Consider the following 26,627-nt stretch of genomic DNA (forward strand, 5'->3'; position numbering starts at 1 on the left):
TGTGCTTCTGTATCCTAATATAGTGATCCTTATGAGCTAAAGCACCAATATCACTGCCGAACCTTACATACAAGTGTGCGGCTGTATCACATATTCATCCTGAGACACCATTGATCTAGTTTCTGGATCTGCTCATGCTCAGTCACATCTCATAAAATAGTTTGAACTAATTAAACTAGAAAAACTCAATATTCCAGCTTTCGAATGTATGATAAAGCAAGAAGAAAGCTGATAGCGCCACCTAGTGTGAGTCTAGAGGAAATACAGCTGCATTTTCTGCACCGTTATCTGCTGCTTTTATTTCCCATAGGAAACTAAAACAGCGCCTCCTGCAGGCTGTAGAAGAACAGCATGCATCCTATAGATGGGACTAATTCTAACTTTTACATGCTGCTTGTTGCTGTAATGGTTGTTTTTCTCTTTAGCTGATAGCGATTTTCATGTTATAGTCTCTTATTAACCAAGTATCCACACAACTCACCTCTGCCATTGCCTCTTCCAGCTGCACGAGCTCTTCATAATGATCTCTTGCCTCCTGCAAAGGGCGTACCATCACCTCTTCTATCTGTGGAAAGAGCTATAACACGTATCAATAAGAGACCAGTGGGATTGTGGGTATCATAGACTGGTAGAGTTGGAAGGGGCCTCCAGGGTCATCGGGTCCAACCCTCTGCTCAGTGCAGGATCACTAAATCATCTCAGACAGATATTTGTCCAGCCTTTGTTTGAACACGTCCATTGAAGGAGAACTCGCCACCTCCCATGGTAACCTGTTCCACTCATTGATCACCCTCACTGTCAGAAAGTTTTTTCTAATATCTAATTTGTTTCTCCTCCCTTTCAGTTTCATCCCATTGCTTCTAGTCTTTCCTTGTGCAGATGAGAATAGGGCTGATCCCTCTGCACTGTGACAGCCCTTCAGATATTTGTAGACAGCTATTAGGTCTCCTCTCAGCCTTCTTTTTTGCAAGCTAAACATTCCTAGATTCTTTAACTGTTCCTCATAGGACCTGATTTGCAAACCGCTCACCATCTTGGTAACTCTTCTCTGAACTTGCTCCAGTTTGTCTATGTCTTTTTTAAAGTGGGGTGCCCAGAACTGGACACCGTATTCCAGATGAGGTCTGACTAAGGAAGAGTAGAGGGGGATAATGACCTCACGTGATCTAGACTCTATGCTTCTCTTAATACATCCCAGAATTGTGTTTGCCTTTTTGGCTGCTGCATCACATTGCTGACTCATGTTCAGTCTATGATCTATTAGTATAACCAAGTCTTTTTCACATGTGCTGCTGCTTAGCTCAATTCCTCCCATTCTGTATGTGCTTTTTTAATTTTTCTTGCCCAGATGTAGGACTCCTTGTTAAATACCATTCTGTTAGTCGCCACACACTGTTCAAGCTTTTCTAGATCTTTTTAAATATTCTCTCCCTCTTCCCTAGTGTTAGCTATCCCTCCTAGCTTTGTGTCGTCGACAAATTTGATCAGTTTCCCATCAATTCCCTCATCCAGATCATTTATAAAAATGTTGAACACCACTGGGCCTAGGACACAGCCTTGTGGTACCCCACTTGATGCATTCTTCCACTTGGATGTGCAGCCATTTATGACCAGTCTTTGAGTATGATTACTCAGCCAGTTGTGAATCCACCTAAGAGTTGCCTTGTCAATCCCATATTTGGTCATTTTTTCAATAAGTATGGCATGAGATACTTTGTCAAATGCTTTACTAAGGTCAAGAAAAACTATATCTACCGCATTTCCCTGATCAACCCAGTCAGTGATACTATCATAGAAGGAAATTAGATTCGTCTGGCATGACTTGTTTGTTACAAACCCATGATGGCTCTGGTTAATTACTCCATTTTCATCCAAGCTGTTTAATACTTTGTTTAAAGATCTTTCCCGGTATAGAAGTCAGGCTAATACATCATACTGAACTATCCCCAAAGTTATTAATGTCAGTAAATATAAAACTTTGAGGCGTTATCTTCAGTCTTTATTACTTATATGGGGTGCGATCAAGTTTTAAGGTCTCCTATTTATTTTCTTGGGAATAGGAGCAGATAGAAACATGGGACCCATTTTAGAAGATGTCGACATTCTTTAGGGGTGAGTGAAACAGACAACAGCATCATCCAGGGCACAGAACCCATGGAGTTAGAAGGAGGCGTTCATGTTCCAAGCGACTAGTCATCCGTTTTCTTCACTAGTATGGAATGACACCCAACGACATTCATTGTCAGTGGAGTGAGACATGCGGTGAACGTGTCATGGACACAGAAAATGTGCGTTCACGGGTATGACAGTTCCAAGAAGACCAAACGTAGTGTAGTGCAAGATCAAACCAAAGGAGCCATGGACATGCACCAGCCTGTCTAACAGCATGATCGGACGAGTGGAGCAAGACATTATAGATGACCGCCGATTGTGGAAGAGATTGCCTGAAAATTCGACATTTCCGTAGGATCTGTGCATACCATTATGCGTGAAGACCTGAAGATAAGGAAAGTTTCCTCTAGGTGGGCGGCAAAAATCCATCAAGACAATGCTTCTGCTCATTGGGTAACCCTTGGTCATGATGACAACTTCAAAGTGGTTCCTCCGCTCCCTGCTCACCTGAATTTGCACCTAGTGATATTTGACTTCTTCCAACGCTAAAGGACGCTCTCTTTGGTCGCATGTTTTCCAGTCATGCCGCTCTTGCAACAACGATTTTCCAGTGGGCAAAAGAGACCCCTGAAGAAGCATTGGCAGCGGCAATGCAATCATGGCATCGACGTTGTGAAACGCGTACGTCAAGAGGGAGATTACGAGTATATTGAGAAGTGACAATACTTCCAGCTCTCTAGGTAAAGTAGATTCTTAGAAAAAATAAGAGATTTTAGAACTCGAATGCACCTTGTATCTGTCACTGGAAGCCCAGTGTATGGCCACCAATACAGCTCCTACTGGTCAGAACATTCATTCTGCAGAGAAAACCCTTTTTTCTCTTGTTTTTTTTTTTTTTACATACTATGTTACTGTGTTTCTCTTGTTTTGCACATTTTCCCCCCTGAAGGCTTGTGATACATTGAACACACATGATCATTTGTCTTTTTCCCGTACATTATAAGAAGCTCTTGTACCTTCATGACGGTCTCAAACATCGGAATTAAGACAAATTTAATGAATCCGATCTGGGCTTTGGGTTTTGTGACTTTATCCCGATCCATAAATGGGGTCACTGGGAGGCCCTCTGATTTTTCCCGATCACTCTGAAAAAGAAAACTTTAATGTTACTACCGGTAGTTGATCACATAGCATTATCTGTTGATATGAACTAGGGGTGCCCAACCATAGTCCTTGAGGGACCCCAAACAGGTCATGTATTCAGGATATCCTAAAGTAAGAACACCTGTGGCAATGTCTGAGGCACTGACCATAATTACATCACCTGTGCAATACTGAGGAACTCCTGAAAACATGACCTGTTGGCGGTCCCTGAGGACTGGAGTTGTGCACCCCTGATATAAACTCTGGGTAAACTGTGATCTTTCCCCACTCCAGCTCATAGTGTGCTGTACGTCCTTTTATTGGTCTCCCATTGCAGCGGTTTCCTATAATGGCTGAGATTGGTTCCGTCCAAGTCTCATCCATCAGTGCCATTTTCTGGATTTTAAACGGACGCCCTGATGGGACCCTTGGACGGAGGAAAATATGAGATCTGAACTTACCCACTACTCTGAGTCTGTTACATCATCTATAGTAAAAAGTGAGTTCTAGAGACCTGCATGAAGTACTCCTCCAGCAGACAGTCCACCCAAGGCTCTGCCACCTCTGTGGGACGCACTTCGTTGGAGATATCGCAGCATTTTATCAGCACCAACTGCAGCTGAGAAAGGAAGCAGAACATCACTGGTTAAAATATTGAGAACTACAATTAAAGGGATTTTCCATGCAGCACCCGCTGTCAGTGCCGGGTTATACAGCGGTTGGAGCATACTGGCCGGTGCTTGTAATTGCAGGCACAGCTCTCATAGAAATTAATTGAAGCTGCACCTGCAACTACAAGCGTCGGCCACTACACAGGAGTCAGAACAGCGTCCTCCCTGGAAAATGCCCTTAAGCTTGCTGGGGAATGTTTTAGAAGGAGAGATGACCCACATATCCCTCCATATTCGTGTAGTGTTCCATACCATGTTTCCCCGATAGTAAGACCTACCCCGATAATAAGCCCTACCCTGATTTTCAGGGGGACTTGAAGTATAAGTCCTGGTGCCCTGCTCTCGTCTCCGGCGGTGCTGCAGCAGGCTGCTGTGTTCTCCGCGCTGACAACATTCTCTTCCTAGTAACGGGACTTTGAATGACATCACTGAATGGCTGTGAATGGTTCATCAAGTGCCGGCTCTGATTGGCTAAGCCAGTGGCACTCGTGATCCAATCACAGCGCATGCTTGCTGGAGGCGGGGTATTCAAAGCCCTGTTAGTTACCAGGAAGAGAGTGCTGAGGGTGCGGAGGACACAGCAGCCTGCCACAGTGCCGCCGGCGACCAGCATGAGGTACCGGGACACCGTCAGCTAGGTGAGTATAAGACACCCCCGAAAAGAAGACACTGTGCCTCTTTTGGGGCAAAAAATAATATACGATAGTGCCTTATTTTCGGGGAACCACGGTAGTTAGCCCCCTGACATACTTGCTGTGTGTACAAGCTGCGCCGAGGCGCTTGGGCGCAGCTCACATCGGATACCTGTCCATGTGCTGTCCGATATACAGATGGCCCGCACATTAACATGCACTTGCTTGCCTAATTCTAGATTTCAGAAGCCTCCATAAATAAGAGATATAGCCTCCAATGCCTATGATAATCATACATTTTATCTTATGTGCTAAAGGTTTATTCCCTGTCATACGATAATTCTATGCACAGCAGCAATGTTACTGACAGTATCCTGTCTGGGAGACTTAAGACCCCCATATAGACGAGACTCTACTTGTCCAAAGCTGGTGATGAGTCGGAGGACACTAATGTGTATGGGGGCGGCTCAACTTGTCTCCAATAGATGATGCTGGAGAAAGAAGGAAGGGGATGTTGAATTTCAATGCCCAATCCTTTGTTTCCCCAGAAATAAGCCGCTGCCAGAGCTGTCTAGCTGTGGCTTACCTCCCTAAAAACATACAAATGTTCGGCCGGTCGGCGGACATGGAGGAAACCAATATAACTCACACTCTGGTAATGTAATAAGACTTTGCAGTGGTGGGCGACTCAAGGACTTACGGTTTTCACATGTTCTTCATTACAAAAGTTGAAGTCGGAAACAACCTGTTTAAAAGACTCTAATATGTCGCCGTGCCGAGCCATGTCTGTTGCTAGAATCAGGCGAATGATGGACTGTAAGGAGGAAGAATTCCCAAAAAATGACCTTGTCAGATGTATGAACTATAGGTGACATTTACAGATAGTCACTCCCAGACCACCAAACCCAAGTGAGACTCCATCTCTACAGCCACTAACCAATACATCAGTGAGTAGTGCTCTATATAGAGTCTATTGTACACAGTTGGGTCCAGAAGTATTTGGACGGTGATACAATTTCCATCATCTCTGTACATCACCACAATGGATTGGAAACAAAACCATCAATTTATGATTGAAAGAAAGACTTTCAGCTTTAATTCAAGGGAATTAACAAACTTGTTGCATTAGCTGTTAATGAATTACAGCCATTTTGTACACAGACCCATCATTTTTACAGGCCCAGAAGTAGTTGGACAATTAACTGATAAGCAATTTCATGGTCTGGTGTGCCCTTGTTTCTCCATCATTTCATGACAAATCAAAGAGAAGGTCTGGAGCCGATTCCAAATAGCGTATTTGCATTTAATGACTGGTCATGAGAGAGCCTGGTGTGGCACAGAGTGTTAAGGCAGCAGAATGCAGCCCTAAGCTCTCGCTCACGACCTGAAGGTTGCAGGTTCAATCCCCCGCGTGGTTCAGGTAGCCTTCCATCCTTCTGAGATCAGTACCCAGCTTGCTGGAGAGTAAATATGACTGAAAAGGCAAAAGCAGTCTGCCATAGACCGTAACGATGTGATGTCACCCTAGGAGTCGGTCACGACTCGGTGCTTGCACCAGGGGATGTTATATTTTAGCATGAGAAATCTCAATATGTGGTCTAAAGAGGGATCATTGGAAGTGAAGGAAACCATCATTAGGCTACATTCACACGGGCGAGAATCTTTCGTGAGTTTTGCGTGCGTGAACCGCGCCGGAGGAATGCAATTTCACAGAAGTGATGCGAGCCATTTTTGAATTTAAAAAAACCTTGCATAGGTGTGAAAAACGTACGTTAAAAGCGGGATACCAGGCCGAGTTTCTTGGTCCAATATCACGCTCGCCCGTGTAAATGTACCCTCAGATTGGAAAAAATGTATCAGACAACAGAAAGCAGTAAGTTGATGGTTGAACAAACAGACCAAAATTTCAAATGTGGTCAACTTGTTTCCAGACGATGACCGTGTTTCATCAATTGGCCTATTACGTGGGTTGGAAAGGTTATTGTTTCTCCTACACTGCACGTATGCAACGCACACATAGGCAATAATAAGGCTGTACGTGTGTAATATGTGATAAAATAGAACAAAAATACATGACGTTATAGCAAGCTTTCCAACCAATTGGAGTTCTTCATCAGGCTAGGTAGGTTGGAAAGCTTGCTTGTTAGCCATTAAAAGGTATCATATAGAGATGAGCGAGCATACTCGTTAAGGACAAATACTCGAGCGAGTATCGTCCTTTTCGAGTATCTGCCTGCTCGTCTGCAAAGATTTGGGTGCCGGGGCGTGAGCATTCGGGAGCGGGGGGGAAGAGAGATCTACCCCCTGCTCTCCCCGGCCGCCCCGCTGGCACCCGAATCTTTGCGGACGAGCAGGCAGATACTTGAAAAGGACGATACTCGCTCGAGTATTTGTCCTTAACGAGTATGCTCGCTCGTCTCTAGTATCATATCTACAAGATTACTTGGCTTCTCTTACTGAGAACAATCACATTTTGCTCTACTGGCTAACACCGTACCAAACCTTTTTCGTTTTAGCCCAGCCTTAATCATGTTATTGTTTAAAATCCTTTGTGATGGCGCACACAAAATTTATGAAAATTATGAAAATTGTGTCAATGTCCAAATACTTCTGGACTCTACTGTATATAAAACCAATCAGCCATAACATTAAACCTTGCCAGGTGAAGTGAATGACACGGATCATCTTGTGTCAGCGGTTTCCGGCCAGCGGTGGGATATATTAGGCAGCAAGTGAACAGTCCGTTTTTTTTTAAATGATGTGTTGGAAACAAGTATAAGAGCTTGTTCACATGGAAAATTGCTTGCGCCCGTGTATTTTGCCCTCTCCTGTGGGTTTTTGTGTGTGCCAATACACTGCACGCAAACAACTATGCAGAAGGCCCAGGTATTTGCTGCGCATATACGCAGGTTTCCTACGGATTGACCCATTCTCTTTAATGGTCTATTGTTGTGCGCAATACACATCAAAATACGTCACGACGCCTATTTTTTTACGTGATCGAATACCGTATAAAAAAATACACTCGTGAATGAACCTTTTAAAATCAATGGGTTCTATTCACTGCGTATCATACACGCAATAACTGCACACGTAATACTCTGCCCAAATACGCTCGTGTGAATGAGCCTTAAGGATCTGAGTTACTTTCGCAAGGCCCAAATTATGACGACTAGATTACTGGGTCAGAGCATCTCCAAACCGGAAGGTCTTGTGAGGCATTCCCAGTATATAGTGGTTAGCGCCTTTAAAAGTGGTCCAAGGAAGGACTACCGGTGAACTGGTGACAGGGTCATGGGAGCTACTGTAGGGCAAATTACTTAAAGAGATTCCTGCTGGCTATGATAGAAAGGTGGCATCACATCTTGCTGCATACGGGGCTGCTTAACCACAGACTGGTCAGAATACCCATGCTGACCCCTATCCACTGCCTAAAGCACCTACAATGGGTACATGGAGAACAGGACCATGGAGCAATGGAAGAAGGTGCCTAGTCTGATGAATCACGTCTTCTTTTACGCCATGTGGATGGTACATGTGTGTCACTTACCTGAGGATGAGATGGCACCAAGATGCACTATGGGAAGAAGACCAGCTGGCGAAGCAGTGTGATGCCATGCCCAATATTCTGCTGGGAAACCTTTGGTTTTGGCATTCATGTTGATGTTACTTTGTTTCCGTGTGTGGTACATGTTATTGTTAATAGTCCCCCTCCCTACATGTTAAAGGTATTCCCTAATGGCAGTGGCCTCTTTAGCAGGATAATGCCCCATCGTACTATTCAGGAATGGTCGGAGGAATGTGACGAAGACTTCAAGGTGATGACTTGTCCTCCGAGTTCCCCAGATTACAAATCTATGGACGTTCTGGAAAACAAGTCCGATCCACAAAGGACTCAACTCACAACTTACTTAAAGGGGTTATCCAGGCAGCAGCTGTGGGGTCGGAGTAGAAACGTTGGTCCGACCCCTGTGTAGCAGCTGGCACTCGTAATTTATGGGGCAGCCACTTAAGGAGCCACTGCTAGCATCTTGGGGCAGACACACTACCACAGGACACCCCCAGAATCTATGCTTGGATGAGTCAGAATGGTTTTGGTGGCACAAGGGGGAACTACACAATATTAGGCAGGTGGTGTTTAATTTTATGGCTGATAAGTGTAGATCACCATAACCCGAGCAAGTCCCAATATCCAAGAATCATAACACAATACCCCGAGTAACTGACCTGCCGCATCTGTTTGAAGAGGTCGGGGGAAATGTTGGAGAAGATGTTGTTCTCCGGCTGGGCCAGGATTTGGAATGCCACTGCGCAGTGATGGTTCTCCAGGGGCGATATATCGTTGTAGCGAATCGCCAGCTCAGTGTGAGCGTTGATCTGGTACCTTACATAAGGTAAATAGCAATTGCTACTCATACATTTCAAGGGTCTCGGTTCAAGAGCTTGCAATCTAACAAAGGGCATTTATACTTCATAGCAAATTGTTTTTCGTTTATTGCTGTAGATCGTAACAACTGCGGCTGGGATTTATCAGTTATGTAAGGATGAACCTACGTGTTGTTGTATCCTGGATGATCAAGATCATGACACACTGCGGCCGTCATAAGAACCCCCAAGTCCACAGGTGACAACCGGCCCTGAACAAGGATGGAAAAATACAAGTGAGCAGGTTACATATTAGATACAGTGCAGGATAAGCGTGAAATAATTGCTACTCATCTCTGATAAAACTTACGGAACATTAAAAACTTATAATATAACTAAGGTCGCCTGCAGACGGCCGGGTCGGATCCTCGCAGCGGGACCCGACCCGAACCCCTGCAGAGAGCAGCGTGTCACTCACCTGCTCCCGCGGCCCCGGATCTGCCGGGCAGCTGGCGCATGCGCAGACTGGAGCCGGCGGCCAGGGAGTGACATTTTTGTGTGAGATTTCGCGCAGACAAATCGCGGACATCTGCAGAGGATTGCGTATTGTAATGCAATCCTATGCAGGCGTGTACGGGCGGAAATTCTGAGGGGAATCCCGCTGTGGAATTTCCGCCCATGTGCAAGAGGCCTAATGGTGCATTTAGACTGAAAGATGATTGCTCACAAATCGCTCCAATCACTCCACTCTTAAGAGCTAATTAGATCCTTAAAGAGTTAAATGCAGGCGGAGTGGGACACCACTGATTGCGAGAACAAAGCAGCTGTTTGCATATACAAAACAGCTGCTTTGTTCTCTGAGAAACAGCAGGAGCGTTGACAGCAACTTTGTTCTCAGATCTCTCAGCTGGTATCCCGCTGGGAAGTCCCAGCGGGATACCAGCTGAAAGAATACTATCAGCGCCGCCCACTGAGAAAATCAGCAAGCGGCGCTGATATGAGTCATCCTTGATTTCTAGCTTGCTAGAAATCAACCATGAACGAATAGTGCACAAACAGTGCACAATGGCAGCGCATTTAGAAGGGTGTCTTTTGAGCAAATTTTGTGCAATGATCGTTGTGTCCTGCAAGTGTTGTAACAGTCCTGCAGCTTATGTTCTGCAAAAGTCGGATGACCACCAATAGGACAACCACAGCTCTCCCGGGAATCCCAAGTGCATGAGCGCTTCTGCGGCCATATTGGCGCTCACCCAGCCTTCCAACAGAGGATAGCAGTGGATTTTATAGTATCATCCAGACCTGAAGCCCGCAGAGGTGAATCATTCCATACATCATCTGCGTTACACAGAAGCAGTGACGGAAGTTGTGGAATGGGTTGGTCCGGTAGTTTTCTTGGATGCACAACTGTGAGGGCAAAACACAGAAATATCAATGATCAGTTTACATCCCATATACATAATAACGTGGGGGAGACTTATAGTTTTGTAGGTGTTTAATCTGCTCTAATATCGTTGGTGCAACCTGCTTGTCATGTTTGACTCACTGGTCTGTATTATGCCATATCGTGGCTCATCACCATTACTGCATTAGGAACAGCTGGTGTGTGATATCTTGTCACCAGTAACATGGTACCACGTGATGGCTGCGTCGCAATCTGCTCTCAGATAATGGGCTGACCTCTCCTCTGCGCAGCAGAAGACAACATTTGACAGTCATGGGTAAACATGGTGACTTGAGTGACTTTGACCGCAGGCAGATTGTTGGTGGCCGGAGGTTGGGTGCCAGTATTTCTGAAACAGTCGCACTTGTTGGCTGTTCCTGAACCATGGTATCAGAAGGCACCATGAACAGACAGCTGACAAAAGTTCACACACTGGCAGGCCACGTGTGGTTGATCCTAGAGAGGAGCGTCGAGTGGCACGTCTGGTATCTCAGCAATGCCACATTAGAGTGGACAAATGTCAACAATAACTGTATGGTGTACCTTCTGTCAACTGGGGCACGATAGCCGAAGACCAACAATAGTGCCCCTGTGGCATCGCTAAAACCACCTAGCATGGGTGCAGGAAATATATCAATGGACCTTGAACACATGACAGAAGGTCATTTGGAGTGACAAGTCCCATTTTCCTGCATACAGATGGTCAAGTTTGCATCTGGAGTAGACAACATGAAGCCATATCCCATGGGTACACTGTTGAGGTTCGACAGGCCGATGGTGGTGGTGTCATGGTCTGCGAAGTGTTTCCCTGGCATGGCCTGGGACCATTAATCATCATACTGCAATCCTTGAATGGTGAGTGCTACAGGGATCGTTAGCTGACCATCTGCAACCAAATCTTCAGGAAGTCTTCCCCGACCACACTGCTGTCTTTCAACAGGACAATGCTACATGACAATGCTCAGATCACTGGGTAGTGGTTGGAGGAACATGACAATGAATTCTCCATACTTAGTCCCAAACTCACATTGAACAAATTTGGGATGTGTTGGAAAGGATTGTGAGATCTGCTCCCACTTATCTGCACAATATGCCCCAACTGATGGAGCTGCTGCAGCGGGCATGGGGCAAGTTGAGTACAGAAGATGTTCGCCACCTTGCAGAATCTGACCACAATGTCTGAAAGCCATGAATGATTAAAAAAGTGAAGTGACCCGTTATTGAATAGGTGTTCCTAATGCAGTAACCCTTCAGTGTCTCTACTACTGATTTCTGGAAAGTTGTTTAAAGTGTATCTCCGATTATAAAAGAAAAATCAGTATAACGCTATGATCAGTACTTACTTATGTGAATGAGGCTTCTCAGATGTGAGGACATGATTACCATCACTAGTTGACAGCTCCATTCCACAGTTTACTATGAGAGTGCTGCCTGTGTCCCGATATATCAGGCCCAACATTGCCAGACCCTTCGCAGCAGGTTTGGCTCATTTTGGGGTACGTACCAGCCATCGCTTCAGGGTAATGGGGTTCATGTTGAATTCCCAAACAAGTCCCAGGTCATGATACATGAACTCCAGACAGCTCAGCATCTGTGCAGACAACAAGGTGACATGAGCAGCCCAGTATATAACAGCCCTTATAGATTGTGTACGGAGTGCAGCCTCCAGAGCATTATGGGGAATTTACTAAGGCTGATGTTTCATACACTAGTCTTAATCCAAAGTATTTTAGAGTGAAATGCACCAAATGTATTAACCCTTTCCAATCCACTGTCTGATGTCTTCCTATATATTGACTGAAGCTTGTACAGCTCCAATGTCAGAAGACGTCCTACAGGGTATTCTTACCGTCTATTGCCAGCCACTCTGCTGTCGGAGCCTCTGTGGCGCACACACACTGGCTTTAGCCAGCAGATGACATGGTTGTATAACAGCAAAAAGAGAAAGCCTTTTAGGAAACCCTGAACCCAAAATTGGATTGGAAAGGGTTAAGAGGTGCAACTTTTGGCTGCCTACATGCCAGAAAAGCAAAAATCTACATCAGCTATGAGTTTCTCTAGACTTGCAGTTTCTGGTGTAAATTGTAGTTAACCTGTTTGTTATAGAAGGTGGAAAAGTAGAAAAAAAATTAATTTTTTGTGCAAAAATATGGCATGCGCCAAATTGGGAACTTTTCAGGCCAGAAAACTGTGCAGGTGGCTTAGTAAATGCCCACCCATCTGTCTCCCATAACTGTGGTGAACCTCACAGCTTAGAGATTTTCACTATAGTCTGTGAGAACTGCAATGTAAGAGGGTGGGGCACAGCCCCTGAATTTTATTGTCACATTGTTTGTATTATATGTACTGTCTCTTTAAGATTTTGTTGAAAGAAACCTTCTGTTTAAATACTGTAACCCCTGGGCACTGGATGGGGCAACCCGTGGCTGGAACAACATGCCAAAAGTCCCCGTTGCCCTGGTCGGGTGGTGCCCGCCCCAGCAAGAGAGTGCGTAAGCCAGTTAGAGAAAAAGTGAGAGTCAACATACTACGAGTAGCCTAAGGCTGAGGAGTTAGTGAGGCGGGGACTACTTCTTGAGCACCACCGAGTGTGCCACCCCAGCGTCCAGAGAGAATCCAGGCATTAAAGTTCTGTTATGGATGTGCATTCTGGTACTTCTTGTGGAGAAGAAAACCAGAAGGAACACTGGTTATACAGAGTGGGAGATAAGACAGTAGCAGAGAAACCATTGATAAGCTGGGTGGATGACGTGGATCAGCACACTGCTCTCCTAAAATACTCTGTGCTGCTGAGACTCTGTCCTCTCCATCCTGTCTCCATTCTTCTCCTCAGACCATGACTCTGCTGCTGTCCTCACTAGCTCCATCACAGTAATGGACAGGGCATTGGCATATTTAAGTTTTCCAACAAACCTCATTATATTCCCAGTGCCAGACATCAAAGGTGGGTTTCTTCAAAGTCTCAATAGTCTCAGAAGACAACGTATACTGTGGGACCAAAGACAACACAATATCAATGATATTTCCAAGATATTCTTGTTGGTATACAGCAGAGTAGGTTCCTTCATATACATCTTATCCGTAGAGCACCTCAGCCAATCAGACACTTTCATGGATTAGACCAGCTGATTGGCTGCCATGGTCGGTCAAAATTCTACACTAAACACAGTAGAACTTATTTACTTTTGAAAATTTTGCAGTTTTCTGACTCAAATTGACCCAGAAAACTGTCAAACATGCTGTGCGCCACATTTACTATGTGTTTTAGACACTCTCAGGGCACTTTTTTCACTGTGTTCGACAAAGGGGCGTTCCTTCATAGAAAAGAGGGCGAGGCCTGAATGCGACACTGCGCGCCAAACATGTGCCAAGAATGGCACAATTTATGGTGCAAACTTAGAAAAAAAAAGGTGGTATAAAATTAGACTAGCGGCGTTAACATTCGACAGATTTATCATTCAGCAGAGCTTTTGTCATAAACTTGCACATTTTAAGACTATCTAGTCTAAAGCCTCATTTACACGCAACGATTATCGCTCAAAATTTGTTCAAACGATGGCATATGAGCAATATCCTTGTGTGTAAATGCATCGTTAACTTTTCGGCTGAAGGATGATTTTAAGGTGAGCTTAAAATCTATCGTTCAGATGGAGAGTAGATAACACAGACCACAGGCTCTGTTCTGTACAGGAGCAACTGATTACATTGTATTCAGCTGACAGCCTATGCGAGAACAAAGGAACGGATTGCAGAGCTCAAACCACCTGCTGTGTTCTGCAAGCAGCTCCAGGAAGCTCATTTAGATGCAAATGAAGCTAATAAAGTGATAATGGAAAATAAGGTGCATTTACACACAAAATGATCTCTCAAAAGATGGCTTTTGAGCGATCATTTTGCAATATAGCTGAGACAATGTAATCAGCACTCCCAGGGCAGAACACAAGGTGCGGTCCTTCTAATTAGCTGTTCTGCAAAACGATGGAATTTATGCCAAACTGAAATTCATCGTTCGGCAGAAAAGTGAAAGATGGGCACATTTACACGCAATGATTATCGCTCAAAAGATAGCTTTTGAGCGATATTCGTTGTGCTTAGATGGGCCTTTAGTGTCCTTCAGTACTTTATGCAAAATAATCGCTAGAACTGTCAATCTTTCAATCGTTTGAAATATTGTCTTTGCATGTAAATGAGCCTTAAGTCTGCACTGTCTAATTTTAGACAGCATTAGTAAATAAGCCCCATTGTGTCATCTTATATGTAGAACAGTAGGGGCTCTTTTACACTGAACGATAATCATTCAAATTCTCCTTGGACTGCGGAGACTTCAGTGTAAATGCCTGCATGATCTGAACGACAAACGATAATTCATTCATAGATCATGCAGGCATAAAAATGAAGCGACGATCGGCCCATGTAAGCAGGCAGTCGTTCAGCTATGAATTACTGCCTGTTTAATGTAAATGGAGGCGGGGGGCCCACAAACTACTTCGGCCTGCTCCGCCTCAATTCACTGATTGAGGATCACTCCTGTTTAAAAGCACAGAAGTGATTATCGCCGGAACGACTTTCGGGTGCTTCTGCAACCAAGAGTTCTTTTTGTGTAGAAGGGCCCTAAGGAGCCGCCTCTCTCTTTGCCTGCCTCTCATCACCAGGCTTGTATATGTGATAATCACTAGTTTACCTTGGGGTAATTGGGAACATCCCTTTGGGGGTTTATCCGGACTATTTCCCCAGAGCGGTAACATTTACAAGAACAGCTCAGTCTGCTGGAAAAGACATAACGTGTAAGAGGCTTAAATAATGTAACAAAGTAAAATCTCTCATATTGATACTTGTAACATTAATGTAACACAGAAGGGCTCCATATAATAAGACCTGCCGGTTATGTAACATCCATGTAACACAGAAGTGCTCCATATAGTAAGACCTGCTGGTTATGTAACATCCATGTAACACAGAAGGGCTCCATATAATAAGACCTGCCGGTTATGTAACATCCATGTAACACAGAAGGGCTCCATATAATAAGACCTGCCGGTTATGTAACATTAATGTAACACAGAAGTGCTCCATATAGTAAGACCTGCTGGTTATGTAACATCCATGTAACACAGAAGGGCTCCATATAGTAAGACCTGCCAGTTATGTAACATCCATGTAAACACAGAAGTGCTCCATATAGTAAGACCTGCTGGTTATGTAACATCCATGTAACACAGAAGGGCTCCATATAATAAGACCTGCCGGTTATGTAACATCCATGTAACACAGAAGTGCTCCATATAGTAAGACCTGCTGGTTATGTAACATCCATGTAACACAGAAGGGCTCCATATAGTAAGACCTGCTGGTTATGTAACATCCATTTAACACAGAAGGGCTCCATATAATAAGACCTGCCGGTTATGTAACATCCATGTAACACAGAAGGGCTCCATATAGTAAGACCTGCTGGTTATGTAACATCCATGTAACACAGAAGGGCTCCATATAATAAGACCTGCCGGTTATGTAACATCCATGTAACACAGAAGGGCTCCATATAGTAAGACCTGCTGGTTATGTAACATCCATGTAACACAGAAGGGCTCCATATAATAAGACCTGCCGGTTATGTAACATCCACGTAACACAGAAGGGCTCCATATAATAAGACCTGCCGGTTATGTAACATCCACGTAACACAGAAGGGCTCCATATAATAAGACCTGCCGGTTATGTAACATCCATGTAACACAGAAGGGCTCCATATAGTAAGACCTGCCAGTTATGTAACATCCATGTAAACACAGAAGTGCTCCATATAGTAAGACCTGCTGGTTATGTAACATCCATGTAACACAGAAGGGCTCCATATAATAAGACCTGCCGGTTATGTAACATCCATGTAACACAGAAGTGCTCCATATAGTAAGACCTGCTGGTTATGTAACATCCATGTAACACAGAAGGGCTCCATATAGTAAGACCTGCTGGTTATGTAACATCCATGTAACACAGAAGGGCTCCATATAATAAGACCTGCCGGTTATGTAACATCCATGTAACACAGAAGGGCTCCATATAGTAAGACCTGCTGGTTATGTAACATCCATGTAACACAGAAGGGCTCCATATAGTAAGACCTGCTGGTTATGTAACATCCATGTAACACAGAAGGGCTCCATATAGTAAGACCTGCTGGTTATGTAACATCCATGTAACACAGAAGGGCTCCATATAATAAGACCTGCCGGTTATGTAACATCCACGTAACACAGAAGGGCTCCATATAATAAGACCTGCCGGTTATGTAACATCCACGTAACACAGAAGGGCTCCATATAGTAAGACCTGCCGGTTATGTAACATCCATGTAACACAGAAGGGCTCCATATAGTAAGACCTGCCGGTTATGTAACATCCATGTAACACAGCAGTGCCCCATATATCGCCACCTGTCAATCACATTTTTCTATTAAATCAACTATGTAGTTGTTTTAGGGTTCCTTAACTTTGTGTATATCCGACAATGTCAGAGCAGGATATCGCTGACCTGTTACTTCTCTCCTCCATCTCATCCCGAAGCTTCTTCAGTTCAGACTTACACTTATCAATGTCAATAGCTTTCCGACCTTCAGCTAGAAGACAAGCACAGCAGACATAGCACAGTGAGGCTTCTTATGGGATGCTTTTTTTCATTATGTGGTTGTCTCATTACAGACATTAGTCGTATGTCAGTAGAACATTCAACCAGTGTCTGATCAATCAATATCTCACCTTCCACTCTGCGTTCTAATGTTGTGAGCCGCTCGTAAACCTCTTTCTTCAGCTCACTAATCCTAAAAGCTCTAGTTTGAAAGAAAAAAAATAAGAATTGTGTAATTTCCCTGTTATTTATTTACGTTTGATAAACCAAATGCGCTACACATATTAAAAGAGGTTTAGTACATAACAAAGGAAAAACAAGAAGAATAAACGTGACTAGATGAGTAAGTGACAATAGGTGAGGGTAGAAGTCGCCTATCTGGTACCATAGTAGGTGTTGAGTGAACTTTTGAAAAGTTCTGCTAGCTCGACGAATTTCAGCAAAACGTTTGGCTTAGTCTAAATTAGTTTGAACCAAAACTTCATCCTTACCCTTAAAACTAGTGCATAACACTGCCTAAGGGCCACAAAATGACTCCTCCTCCAGCTGATCAATGACAAGATCTGAATGGAGTTTGTATGTTCCCCCTGTGTTCCTTCTTCATAATCACCTTTATTTATATGGTTCATACATTTATGCAAGAGCAGGAGAAGAAAGGAGAAGATAAAAGGAAGAAGATTGTTTTAGCGCTGCAGCCGAGACAAACCACCCAAGGTTCGGGTTAACTTCGAACTAAACTTTTGCAAAGTTTGACCTGAAACAAGGTTAGACTATTTTGGTTTGCTCAATACTACTGGTCGTATAAGCAGAATAGTTGGTGCTAAGGGTTCCTGTAGGCTTTTCTGAAGCGGTGGGTTTTCAGGTTGCTTTTGAAGATGGTGGACAGTGTGATATTTTGGGGGCTGCGAGTTCCAGGGATTGCGGGATACACCAGAGAAATCTTGGAGTCAGTTGTGTAAGGACTAGAGGTTATGTGTGTGGAGGTATCGGGAGATTAAGTCAGAGATGTATGGAAGGGACAGGTTATGGACAGCCTTGCCTGTTATTGATAATATTTTCAACTGAATTTGCTAGGCAATGGGTAACCAGGGAGAAATTGGCAGAAGCACAATGAGGGGGAAATGGAATAGCTGGGCAGCAGAGTTGAAGGTGGATTGAAGGAGTGGAAAAGTGTTCCTTGCTTGAGAAATCCATTACAGTATCGCTGACCTGTGCTGTGAATTATCCAGTTCTATAGCTTGTTCCCCCCTCAGGCTGTGTATTCTTCACTTTTCTTTGGGTCACATGATTAGCACTCTGACAATGCTCTGTGCCCTGCAGTTAATGGATCGACTTCATGGATCAGCAACCAGTCACAATGCAGCTTTCATTTCATGTTCTGCTCTTCAAGATGAAAGCTGCTATGGGCAACAAAGACAGTTTTTCTTTATGGCAGTTGACATAAAGTTGATCCATTAACTGCAGGACTCGGAGTATTGTCAGAGTACTGATCATGTGCCTTGGAGATCGGAAGAAAAGTGCAGAATACACAGCCAGGAGGGGCCGAGCAACAAAACAGTAGAAGGCAGCAATGTTGGCTGCTAGAGATAGTTGAAAACCTACAGCTGTCATGGGGGGCCGCAATGAGCGATCCCCGATCACGCGATCGCCATTATCTAATGGATAATGGCGATCACATAAAAGTAAACAAAGAATCAAACAAAGTTAAATTTTCAACTTCCCTCATGGAAACTACTCACCTCCATCCTACGTGATGTCCCGCAGTGTTCTGGTCCTCCCAGGACCTGACGCCGTCTTCTGCACATATGCGCCAGATGTAAAATGTCGATTGCATGTGCAGAAGGCCGGGGAGCCCCAGAGATTTAAAATCTCCCTGCTCCCGGCTAGCATGAGTATCTGAGAGCAGGGAGATGTCACCGGAGGTCGCATTATGCGGTCTCCGGTCACATGATCACCGTTATCCAATTAATAATGGCGATCACGTAAAAGTGAGGAAACAGTGAGGGGGGATGAAACTTCTTACCGGAGGCCTCGGCATTTGATCCCCGATGCGATCATTCTCCACAGTCCCCGGCTTCTGTGCATGCGCCCGCCGCCAAATGATGGACACAGCCGGGGAAATTTAAAATCTCCTTGCTCTCAGCTACCAACGGTAGCCAAGAGCGTGGAGCAGTGACCGCTGGTCTCATTGAGCGGTCCCTGGTCATGTGATAAAAAGGTAACGATCTACCTTAAGTCGGTCTCACATGACTGAATAGGAATTGTGGATTCCACCTAAGTTTGATCCGCGGTAATATGTGGATCAATCAAATGCATTGGATTACACAATTCTGCTCACATTAGCGGTTCGGAATTACATAATCCACTCAGAGCACAGCATGTTCTATTTTACTGCAGATATCCGCAACATAGAGCTCATTGTGCACCTTGATCATGGATATACCCGCAGCCCATATGCAATTACATTGACGTGGGTTCCTGCAGCCCGTGCATATCACTAAGCGATGGCACAGGAAATATAAACAAAATAAGGTGTACTGCGCAAGACCGCCTGTGTGAGTATGCAGTTATACGCAGTACATAATGCGGTTGTACACAGCGCCACAGCTGGGCTCACAGCTGGGATCTCCACAAGCATATCCCACATCCGGCCGTGTGAGCCCGGCATTATTCAGATTGCTACCTGTAATACGTAATTTACTTTCCTGCAGTTCTAGGAGTTTATTGAAAGCCTTCTGTGTGAGACCGCCGCACCTCAGCAAGCTTACGAAGCCTCACAGAGCACCAATTTTTACACCCCATCCCTGCCGCTGAGGTCAAGAAATACCCTCCAAAAAGTGTTGGGTTTGCAGCAAGCATGGGAGGAGGAGGGATACCTGGTTTTATTGCCCCATGTGCCCATCCCAACCAGTTCTTTGTAATTACCCCTGTTTTGAGGCATACCACACAGTTTCACATGTGTTTTTACTTTTATCCATGATTTATCTAAGGGCACAGAGGGGGATTATTTCTGGGGAGTCAATTTTTTTTCTGCACAAGTAAGCAATGGGGCCTGGAATTCATTCAGTTGTGCCCTGAAATCCAACAGGTGTTTCCTCCATTATAGGCCTAGCCATGTGTCCTGTAAGCAAATTGGGGCTGCAATAGGTATGTTTCTGAATAGAGGACAAACAGGGGGATCCATTTTGGGGTGAAAGTCTTCATTCACATGTGTGCTGTACAAAAAACAGTTTTAATATGACACAATTGCCAAAAAAATGAAAATCTGAATTTTTTCCTTCTGCTTTGCTTAGATTCATTCAAAAACTGTGGGGTCAAAATATGCAGTACACCCCTAGATGAATTCATTAAAGAGTCTTGTTTTTAAAATGGGTCACTTCTGGGGGTTCTCCATCGTTTTGTCGAGAGTCAGCCACCATATTGACATACAGGGAACACTGTCAGGCATCACCCATCTGACACACACAAAAGACATCAGATATCTGGAGGCCGCACATGACAAGGGATAAGGAGAAACCTGCGGTTGTATGCACCTCCGTGGTCACCGTACCACACACTACTTGATGCATGCACCCTAGGACGCAATGAGGGGAGGGACAACAGGTGTCCAGACCGTCCTCAGGGAAGGTGAGAGACTACAGAAAAGCATGCATAACACCAGCTCTGAGTGAGTTTACAACAGAGTAAAGCACTAAAATGACCAGCATCTACTACCAAGGGATGCTGAGTTTAATACGCAGCAGAGCAGAGGGGGGATTGGCTTGTGGAGAATACCACACCCAGCCAGCTCAATTACCTGTGAAGCTGTGCTCATGGAAACCTGTAGAACCACAGGTCCCAGATGCACAACCTAACATTGGCTATGCAGCCTCCATATCATATATTTATGTTATTATCTCAGGTTATTATCAGTAAAATCTATAGTTGGTAAGAAATACTTAGAGAAGTCATGGCCCAACATACTTAGCCAGTCTGGGTCATCTACCTTGTAAATTCCTCTGTAACTTGTGCCATGAGAGTCTGGAAAAAGTCTTCTTTTTCTGGAAAAATATGGAAATAATAGAGAATCTAATAATGTGTTATTGACCAGACCTGCAGCTGCTCATATGAACATTACCTAATCGTGAGGAGGCTTCCTGAGCGATAATCCGGTACGGAGAACTGAAATTGGGCAAAAGAGTTACATTGCAAATGTATATAATCATTGTTGAAATCAACATATGTATTTGCCTGGATACCAGGTGACGGTATGATATATTTACCTACCTCTTGCCGTTGGCTGGAATAGTGCGGTCAGTGGCAATCAAGGTGCCTCTTTGGTCCACAAGGATAACAGATGTGTGCCTGCTGGTAAATGTATAGCAATGTATGAAGGTGTTTTCACATCTGTGCCTGGGGTTCCATTTTCATGCCCCATGGCTGAACAGCTCTGTTTCAGGATGGAACCGAACAGCACCGATCGGACCCCGTTGACTATAATAGAGTCCGTTCGGTTTCTGCTCAGCTGTCCAGCTTTAATCCTTACCAATCCAATTTTGAATTCAGGGTTTCCTAGGGGTTCTTCTCTTTTTGACGTTATACAACGGCACCATCTGCTGGCTTAAGCCAGTACTGCAGTATGTGATGGGCCAGAGAAGCTATGACAGCGGAGCGGATGAAAAATACACAGTAAGAATACTCAGTCGGACATTTTCCGACATCAGAGCTGTACAGGCTTCAGTCAGAATGTCTGAAGACATCAGACAGTGGATTGGAAAGGGTTAAGATGGAAAAAAAAGCGCAGCATGCAGTGCTTTTTCTTCTGGTATTCTAGCTGGATCTGTGGAACGCAGAAGTGAAGCCACCCTGATTCTTATATCTGTATTTGTTCAGACCTGTCTCCTTGTGACTGTTACATTGTATCTGCTGTCATTTTTTAATTGGCTGTTATATAAATGTCCGTTACCAGGGGAGTCCGGCCGATGTGCACAGGATCTGCTTGATATCATTGCTGCTGCTCTGCTGGCTGAAAACGATCTGCAAAATGCAAAATTTTCCAATTAAATCAGTAAATGCAGATAATGATAGCAGCACATAAGGCAGTTAAAGAGGGAGGTGATAGAACAGTAGCACCAGTCTCAGGTTAGATGGTACCCTGTGCAGAATTTTTTCATGCCCCTCTCTCCACCCCCCGTCAGAACAACAAGAACAATACATATTACACAATTACGGAATCTGCCTGTATTCTGCTTTTGCAGAAAGCAGCAAAATAATAGTATACCCACTGCAGAACAGCTCAGTGAATTAAATACAATGCCAGAATCAAGCTCATAACATAAATACAGCACCAGAACTAAGCTCAGCACATAAATACAGCACAAACCAACCTCAGTACGCAAATACAATGCCAGAACCAAGTTCATAACATAAATACAATAGCTGAACTAAGTGATTGTATTGGTGGGGCGCTGACAGGCTGGCAATGGGGCCTTTTCTTTTAGACAGTTTTCATACATCTGTTCTTCAGTGTTCTGCATTTGTGCTAAAAGTTCCACTTTTGTCTAATCTGTCCAGAGAACATTTTCCCAGAAGTATTGTGGAACATCCGTGTGGTCTTGGCAAATTTGAGATGGGCCACAATGTTTTTTTTGGAAATCGGCAATTTCCTTTGCGGTGTCCTTCCATGAACACCGTTCTTGTTCAGTGTTTTTTTTCTAATAGTGGACACATGAACGGAGGTTTCTATAGGTCTTCCGCTGTTCCCCTTGGGTTTTATCTTGTTTTTTATGATTGGTGGTCCCACAGCACTTCTATAGCTACCTCATGTAAAGGTATAATAATGTGTGAATATGTGTGTAATAATGCGCAAACTGTGTGTTTATAACCTTGAATAGTTGATAATGGGTTAACGTTTGGTGTTGCTACCACCTAACACTACATGGCTATGCAGAATTCACTCTAACCTGCTCTATTACTTGTCAATCACCCCTAGTTAGACTGAGAATTGGTTAGTTAGCTTTCCCTTAGGCCAGGATTGGTTAAAAGGGAGAGTATAAAAGACAGAGACAGGGTAGGGTTAGACAGTTTAGCCAGCTCAGAAGAGACTGTAGGAGACTGGGGAGAAACAAGGAGACCATCTTTATTAATAGCCAGTGCTGTGGGAAGCAACAACTAAGTGTGAGTAACGAATCAACTTTATGCTGCAGAGACAGAAAAGAGAGAGAGAGAGAGTCAACAGAGGAGAAAGTTAATGGCAAGGGGAGAGAAAGAGAGAGTTAACTGAGGAATGAGAAGGAGAGAACAAAAGAGAAAAAGAAAGATGGGCTGGTTGGAGCAAGAGACAGGAGCAAGTCACCAGTTAACCCTTTCTAGTCCCTGGGTACTACCTAAGATCCATAGTGAATTATGCACATGGTGTCTGTGATCTCCATTGGATCATCATAATGTGGTGGATGTAACTGCATACAAATGGGACAAAAAAACTTCTCTAAATAAAGCATGGAAATGTTTACAACAGTTGCACTGAGTTCTCACACGACACTACAGGAGTGCAAGGACTACTACCCCCATTATTGTTTATTACTCCAATTTTTATATTTTGTCTGGCATGGGTCCCTACCCGTATAGAGGCTGGCGTCACAGCCGAAAATTGCCACTATCTGAAGCATTGGATTCCAATGCACCTGTTCAGATAGGTGATTTTTTTTTTTTTTGGTGCATAAAACCATCCGGCCATAAATATAGCACACACGGTGCGCATTCCGGCCATCCGCTTTTACGCTGGACCTATCTTTCACCAAAGTATGCTGACTGGCCCCATAGACTCATATGGGAGCCTATGAGAGCTGCCAGAAAAGGGAGGTGGGATGGAATTTAGCAGCAGCTCTGCTAAACTCCCGCTCCTTGCCGGCAAACACTCTCCCCTTGCCGGCAGCCGGCAAGGGGCGGAGAGGGGGAAGAAGTTTAGCTGAGCTACATTCTCCCCCCTTGCCTGACGGTATTCTGGGCTGTGGCGTATACACGCTGCACCCAGCCATCTGCATGGGCGAAAAAATAGGAGATGCAGCAATGACTTGCTTGCAGCTGCCTCTCGTTCATGCAATTTTCTTCTGCGACACAGAAGGCCGAAAATCGCAGCGCCCGTGTGAAGGAGCCCCAAGTCGGGGTCGCTACAATTGCCCTTGTGATTGTGCTCTTGGAGGGCTATTGACAGGACATCCATTCCTAGGAAAAAGTAGTAACGGTCCTGAATTTTCGCCAGACGCAAACATTCTTCTGAATGTTCAATTGTTCTATCATTGGCCTGTCTGAATGTGCAAATGATCAGGTGACACGCAAGCAAATAATTGGTTGTGTGCAGGTTGGCTCATTTATATGACCCTAGAAATGCTCGCTGATTGGCTGCACATCTTCCTACATAAACAGGGAGATCTGCAGCCAACCGATGATAGCTGTATGGGGATGAATGACCATATTAAAAATTTTGTGTGTCCATACAGGCAATCCTCTGCTGTGTGTGAATGGCAGTGAACAAGTGCTGGTTGATATGCTTTAGTTAATCAGCACTTATTATAATTGCAGCTTCATGCATCTCTATAACGTGTATTCTGAGATCTTCTGAAAGCTGTTTGCATCAAGGCACTGTTCACACTAACAGTCAATCTTGAGAAGACCAGGTTTTTCAGTAACCAGGCTTAGTGTGCCTTAATTAAATTGGCAAAGCACCTTCCTAAACTCCCATTTCCAATCCCATCTCCTTAATTGAAATACTTTTTGCTAATTAATTTTCCCTTGGAGACGCCATTAACGCAGAGGTTCACCTACTTTTTCTCTCTGCATTGCAGATGTTTACTAAAAGTCGCGGTTGCATCTCTCATTTTTTCGCCCATTCAGACGGCCAGGCTGTGGCGTATTTACGCCGCAGCCGGATATACCATTGACTGGGAGGAGAGAGTTCAGCTCTGCTAAATTCCCTCCCCCTTCCCTCCCACTCTCTGACCTTTGCCGGCTGCCGGCAAGGGGAGGGGGCGGGATGGAGCTGGCGCTTAGCAGAGCTAGTCATGCTAAACTCCCTCCCCACCCTTGAGAGCTGCCTGCAAGGGAAGGGGAGGGACTTTAGCAACATAAGTGGCTGCTAATTTCCCTCCCCCTTTTCTTTTCTGACAGCTCTCATAGGAGTCTATGGGAACAGCCGACGTGTTCCCGTAAAAGATAGGACAGGTCCTATCTTTTCCGGCTGCGTGTACAAGCGGACAGTCAGAATGTGCACCGTATGTGCTATCTTTTCCAGCTGCTGATTTGTACACACCGGAAAATCGCCCATCTTAATGAATGCATTGGAATCCAATGCTTCAGATGGTCACGATTTTTTTGGCTGTCGTTTTATTATGGCAAAATAGCTGTGATATAACGCCCATGTGAAACTAGCCTTACTCAACCATTTCTATACCTCATGTTATATGGAGTAGTAAAACATAGGGTCTACTGCCACTACTGGGGAGCGATGAGGGACTGGGGTCCTCTGTAATGGCAATCCAACTCCTGGAACTCCCACTGATCTAACATTTATGACCTGGTGAGTCTTATCAGCTCCAATACCCCTTTTAAGTGCAACTGAATCAAAACTTATCCCTACTACAATATAAGACTGGAGGACATAAATCATATAACAAATCACTATGAGCTGTATGCATCGTAAAGAAGCCAGAGCTGTGATATACAGAATAATAGCCGGCAAAACTCTCCAAATGGGATTAAAAAAATTGTCTGTATTAATATTTTTATTTTTAAGAGGTTGTCCAATAATATAGAACTAACCAAACCAATGCAATAATGAAAAGTTCTGCAACTAATGTACCTCGAGTGCTTTGCTTGTTGTCAGTGATTGATATCTGTCTGGATCTAGTCCCACTCATACAGCTGAGGGTTTGTTATAATGTCCTCTGCAGCATAAGTAGAGTCCCAGTCATTTATACTTGAACGAGCTGCGAATGAATTTGCATGGAGATCCCCCTCTATGAACCATATCTCAACAAGCAGTCGTCGCTCTGTGTAAAAGCGAATGAACGACCGTCATTCGTATGCTTCCACGACTTTTCCAAGGTGACTATTTGAGCAATAGTTGCTCAGTGTAAGGGCTCATTCAGACAGGCGTAAATACTTAAAAATAATTTAAAAATCGCAAGCCGGGCCAAAATATGCAAGGAATAGGCAAGTTTCAGTCCGTAAATATATTGTGCATATTCACAGACCAAAACCCTCATATGCCCATGTAAATGAGCCCTAAAGTTACCCCAAGTACCTTTACTATACCGTACATCGTATAGCAGCTGTGCCTGGTATTGCAGCTAGGTCCCATTCACTTTAATGGGACTGATCTGCTCTTAGGTCCCATAACGAATGAACATGACATCACAAGCCGTGGCTGATTGGCTGGGGTCCGCTATGTGGGATGCTCAAGCAACTATTGATGACCTAGCCTGAGGATGGGTCAGCAATAGTTTAGTCCCCCCAAAAACCCTTTAATTTTCATTGAGGGGTCTGTTTGTGGCTCATTAATGGTTTGTACATCAGTTACAACAAGTAGGACTTACCTTCTGCACCTTTCCTTCTACTTCCAGGAAGATCGTCTTCTGGGCTGAGGCTGCCGATCCCAT

At 44.3% G+C, this 26,627-nt stretch overlaps 1 protein-coding gene across 1 annotated transcript; it reads right to left on the bottom strand.

The window, feature by feature from the left end:
- Window positions 1–383: 383 nt before the first annotated feature.
- PDE9A (phosphodiesterase 9A) lies at window positions 384–26,627 on the bottom strand. Its single transcript, XM_066609287.1, has 16 exons — window positions 26,565–26,627; window positions 21,938–22,008; window positions 21,259–21,336; window positions 17,124–17,194; window positions 16,900–16,984; window positions 15,046–15,127; window positions 13,278–13,352; window positions 11,869–11,955; window positions 10,223–10,327; window positions 9,113–9,195; window positions 8,786–8,942; window positions 5,259–5,372; window positions 3,770–3,874; window positions 3,129–3,257; window positions 482–577; window positions 384–425 (listed from the first exon to the last, which is right to left on the bottom strand). Exons 1-16 carry the CDS (start codon window positions 26,625–26,627, stop codon window positions 384–386), a joined length of 1,443 nt encoding a protein of 480 aa, XP_066465384.1.

Source organism: Eleutherodactylus coqui, chromosome 6 (assembly GCF_035609145.1).
Source record: "Eleutherodactylus coqui strain aEleCoq1 chromosome 6, aEleCoq1.hap1, whole genome shotgun sequence".
Lineage (NCBI taxonomy): Eukaryota > Metazoa > Chordata > Amphibia > Anura > Eleutherodactylidae > Eleutherodactylus > Eleutherodactylus coqui.

Excerpts from the sequence above, each read along its gene's own strand:
- PDE9A (XM_066609287.1), bottom strand. The coding sequence starts at position 26,627 with ATGGGATCGGCAGCCTCAGCCCAGAAGACGATCTTCCTGGAAGTAGAA. Across the intron at positions 16,985-17,123 it reads ATTAGAACGCAGAGTGGAAG|CTGAAGGTCGGAAAGCTATT; the intron begins GTGAGATATTGA and ends CTTGTCTTCTAG. Across the intron at positions 8,943-9,112 it reads CATCCAGGATACAACAACAC|GTACCAGATCAACGCTCACA; the intron begins GTAGGTTCATCC and ends ACCTTATGTAAG.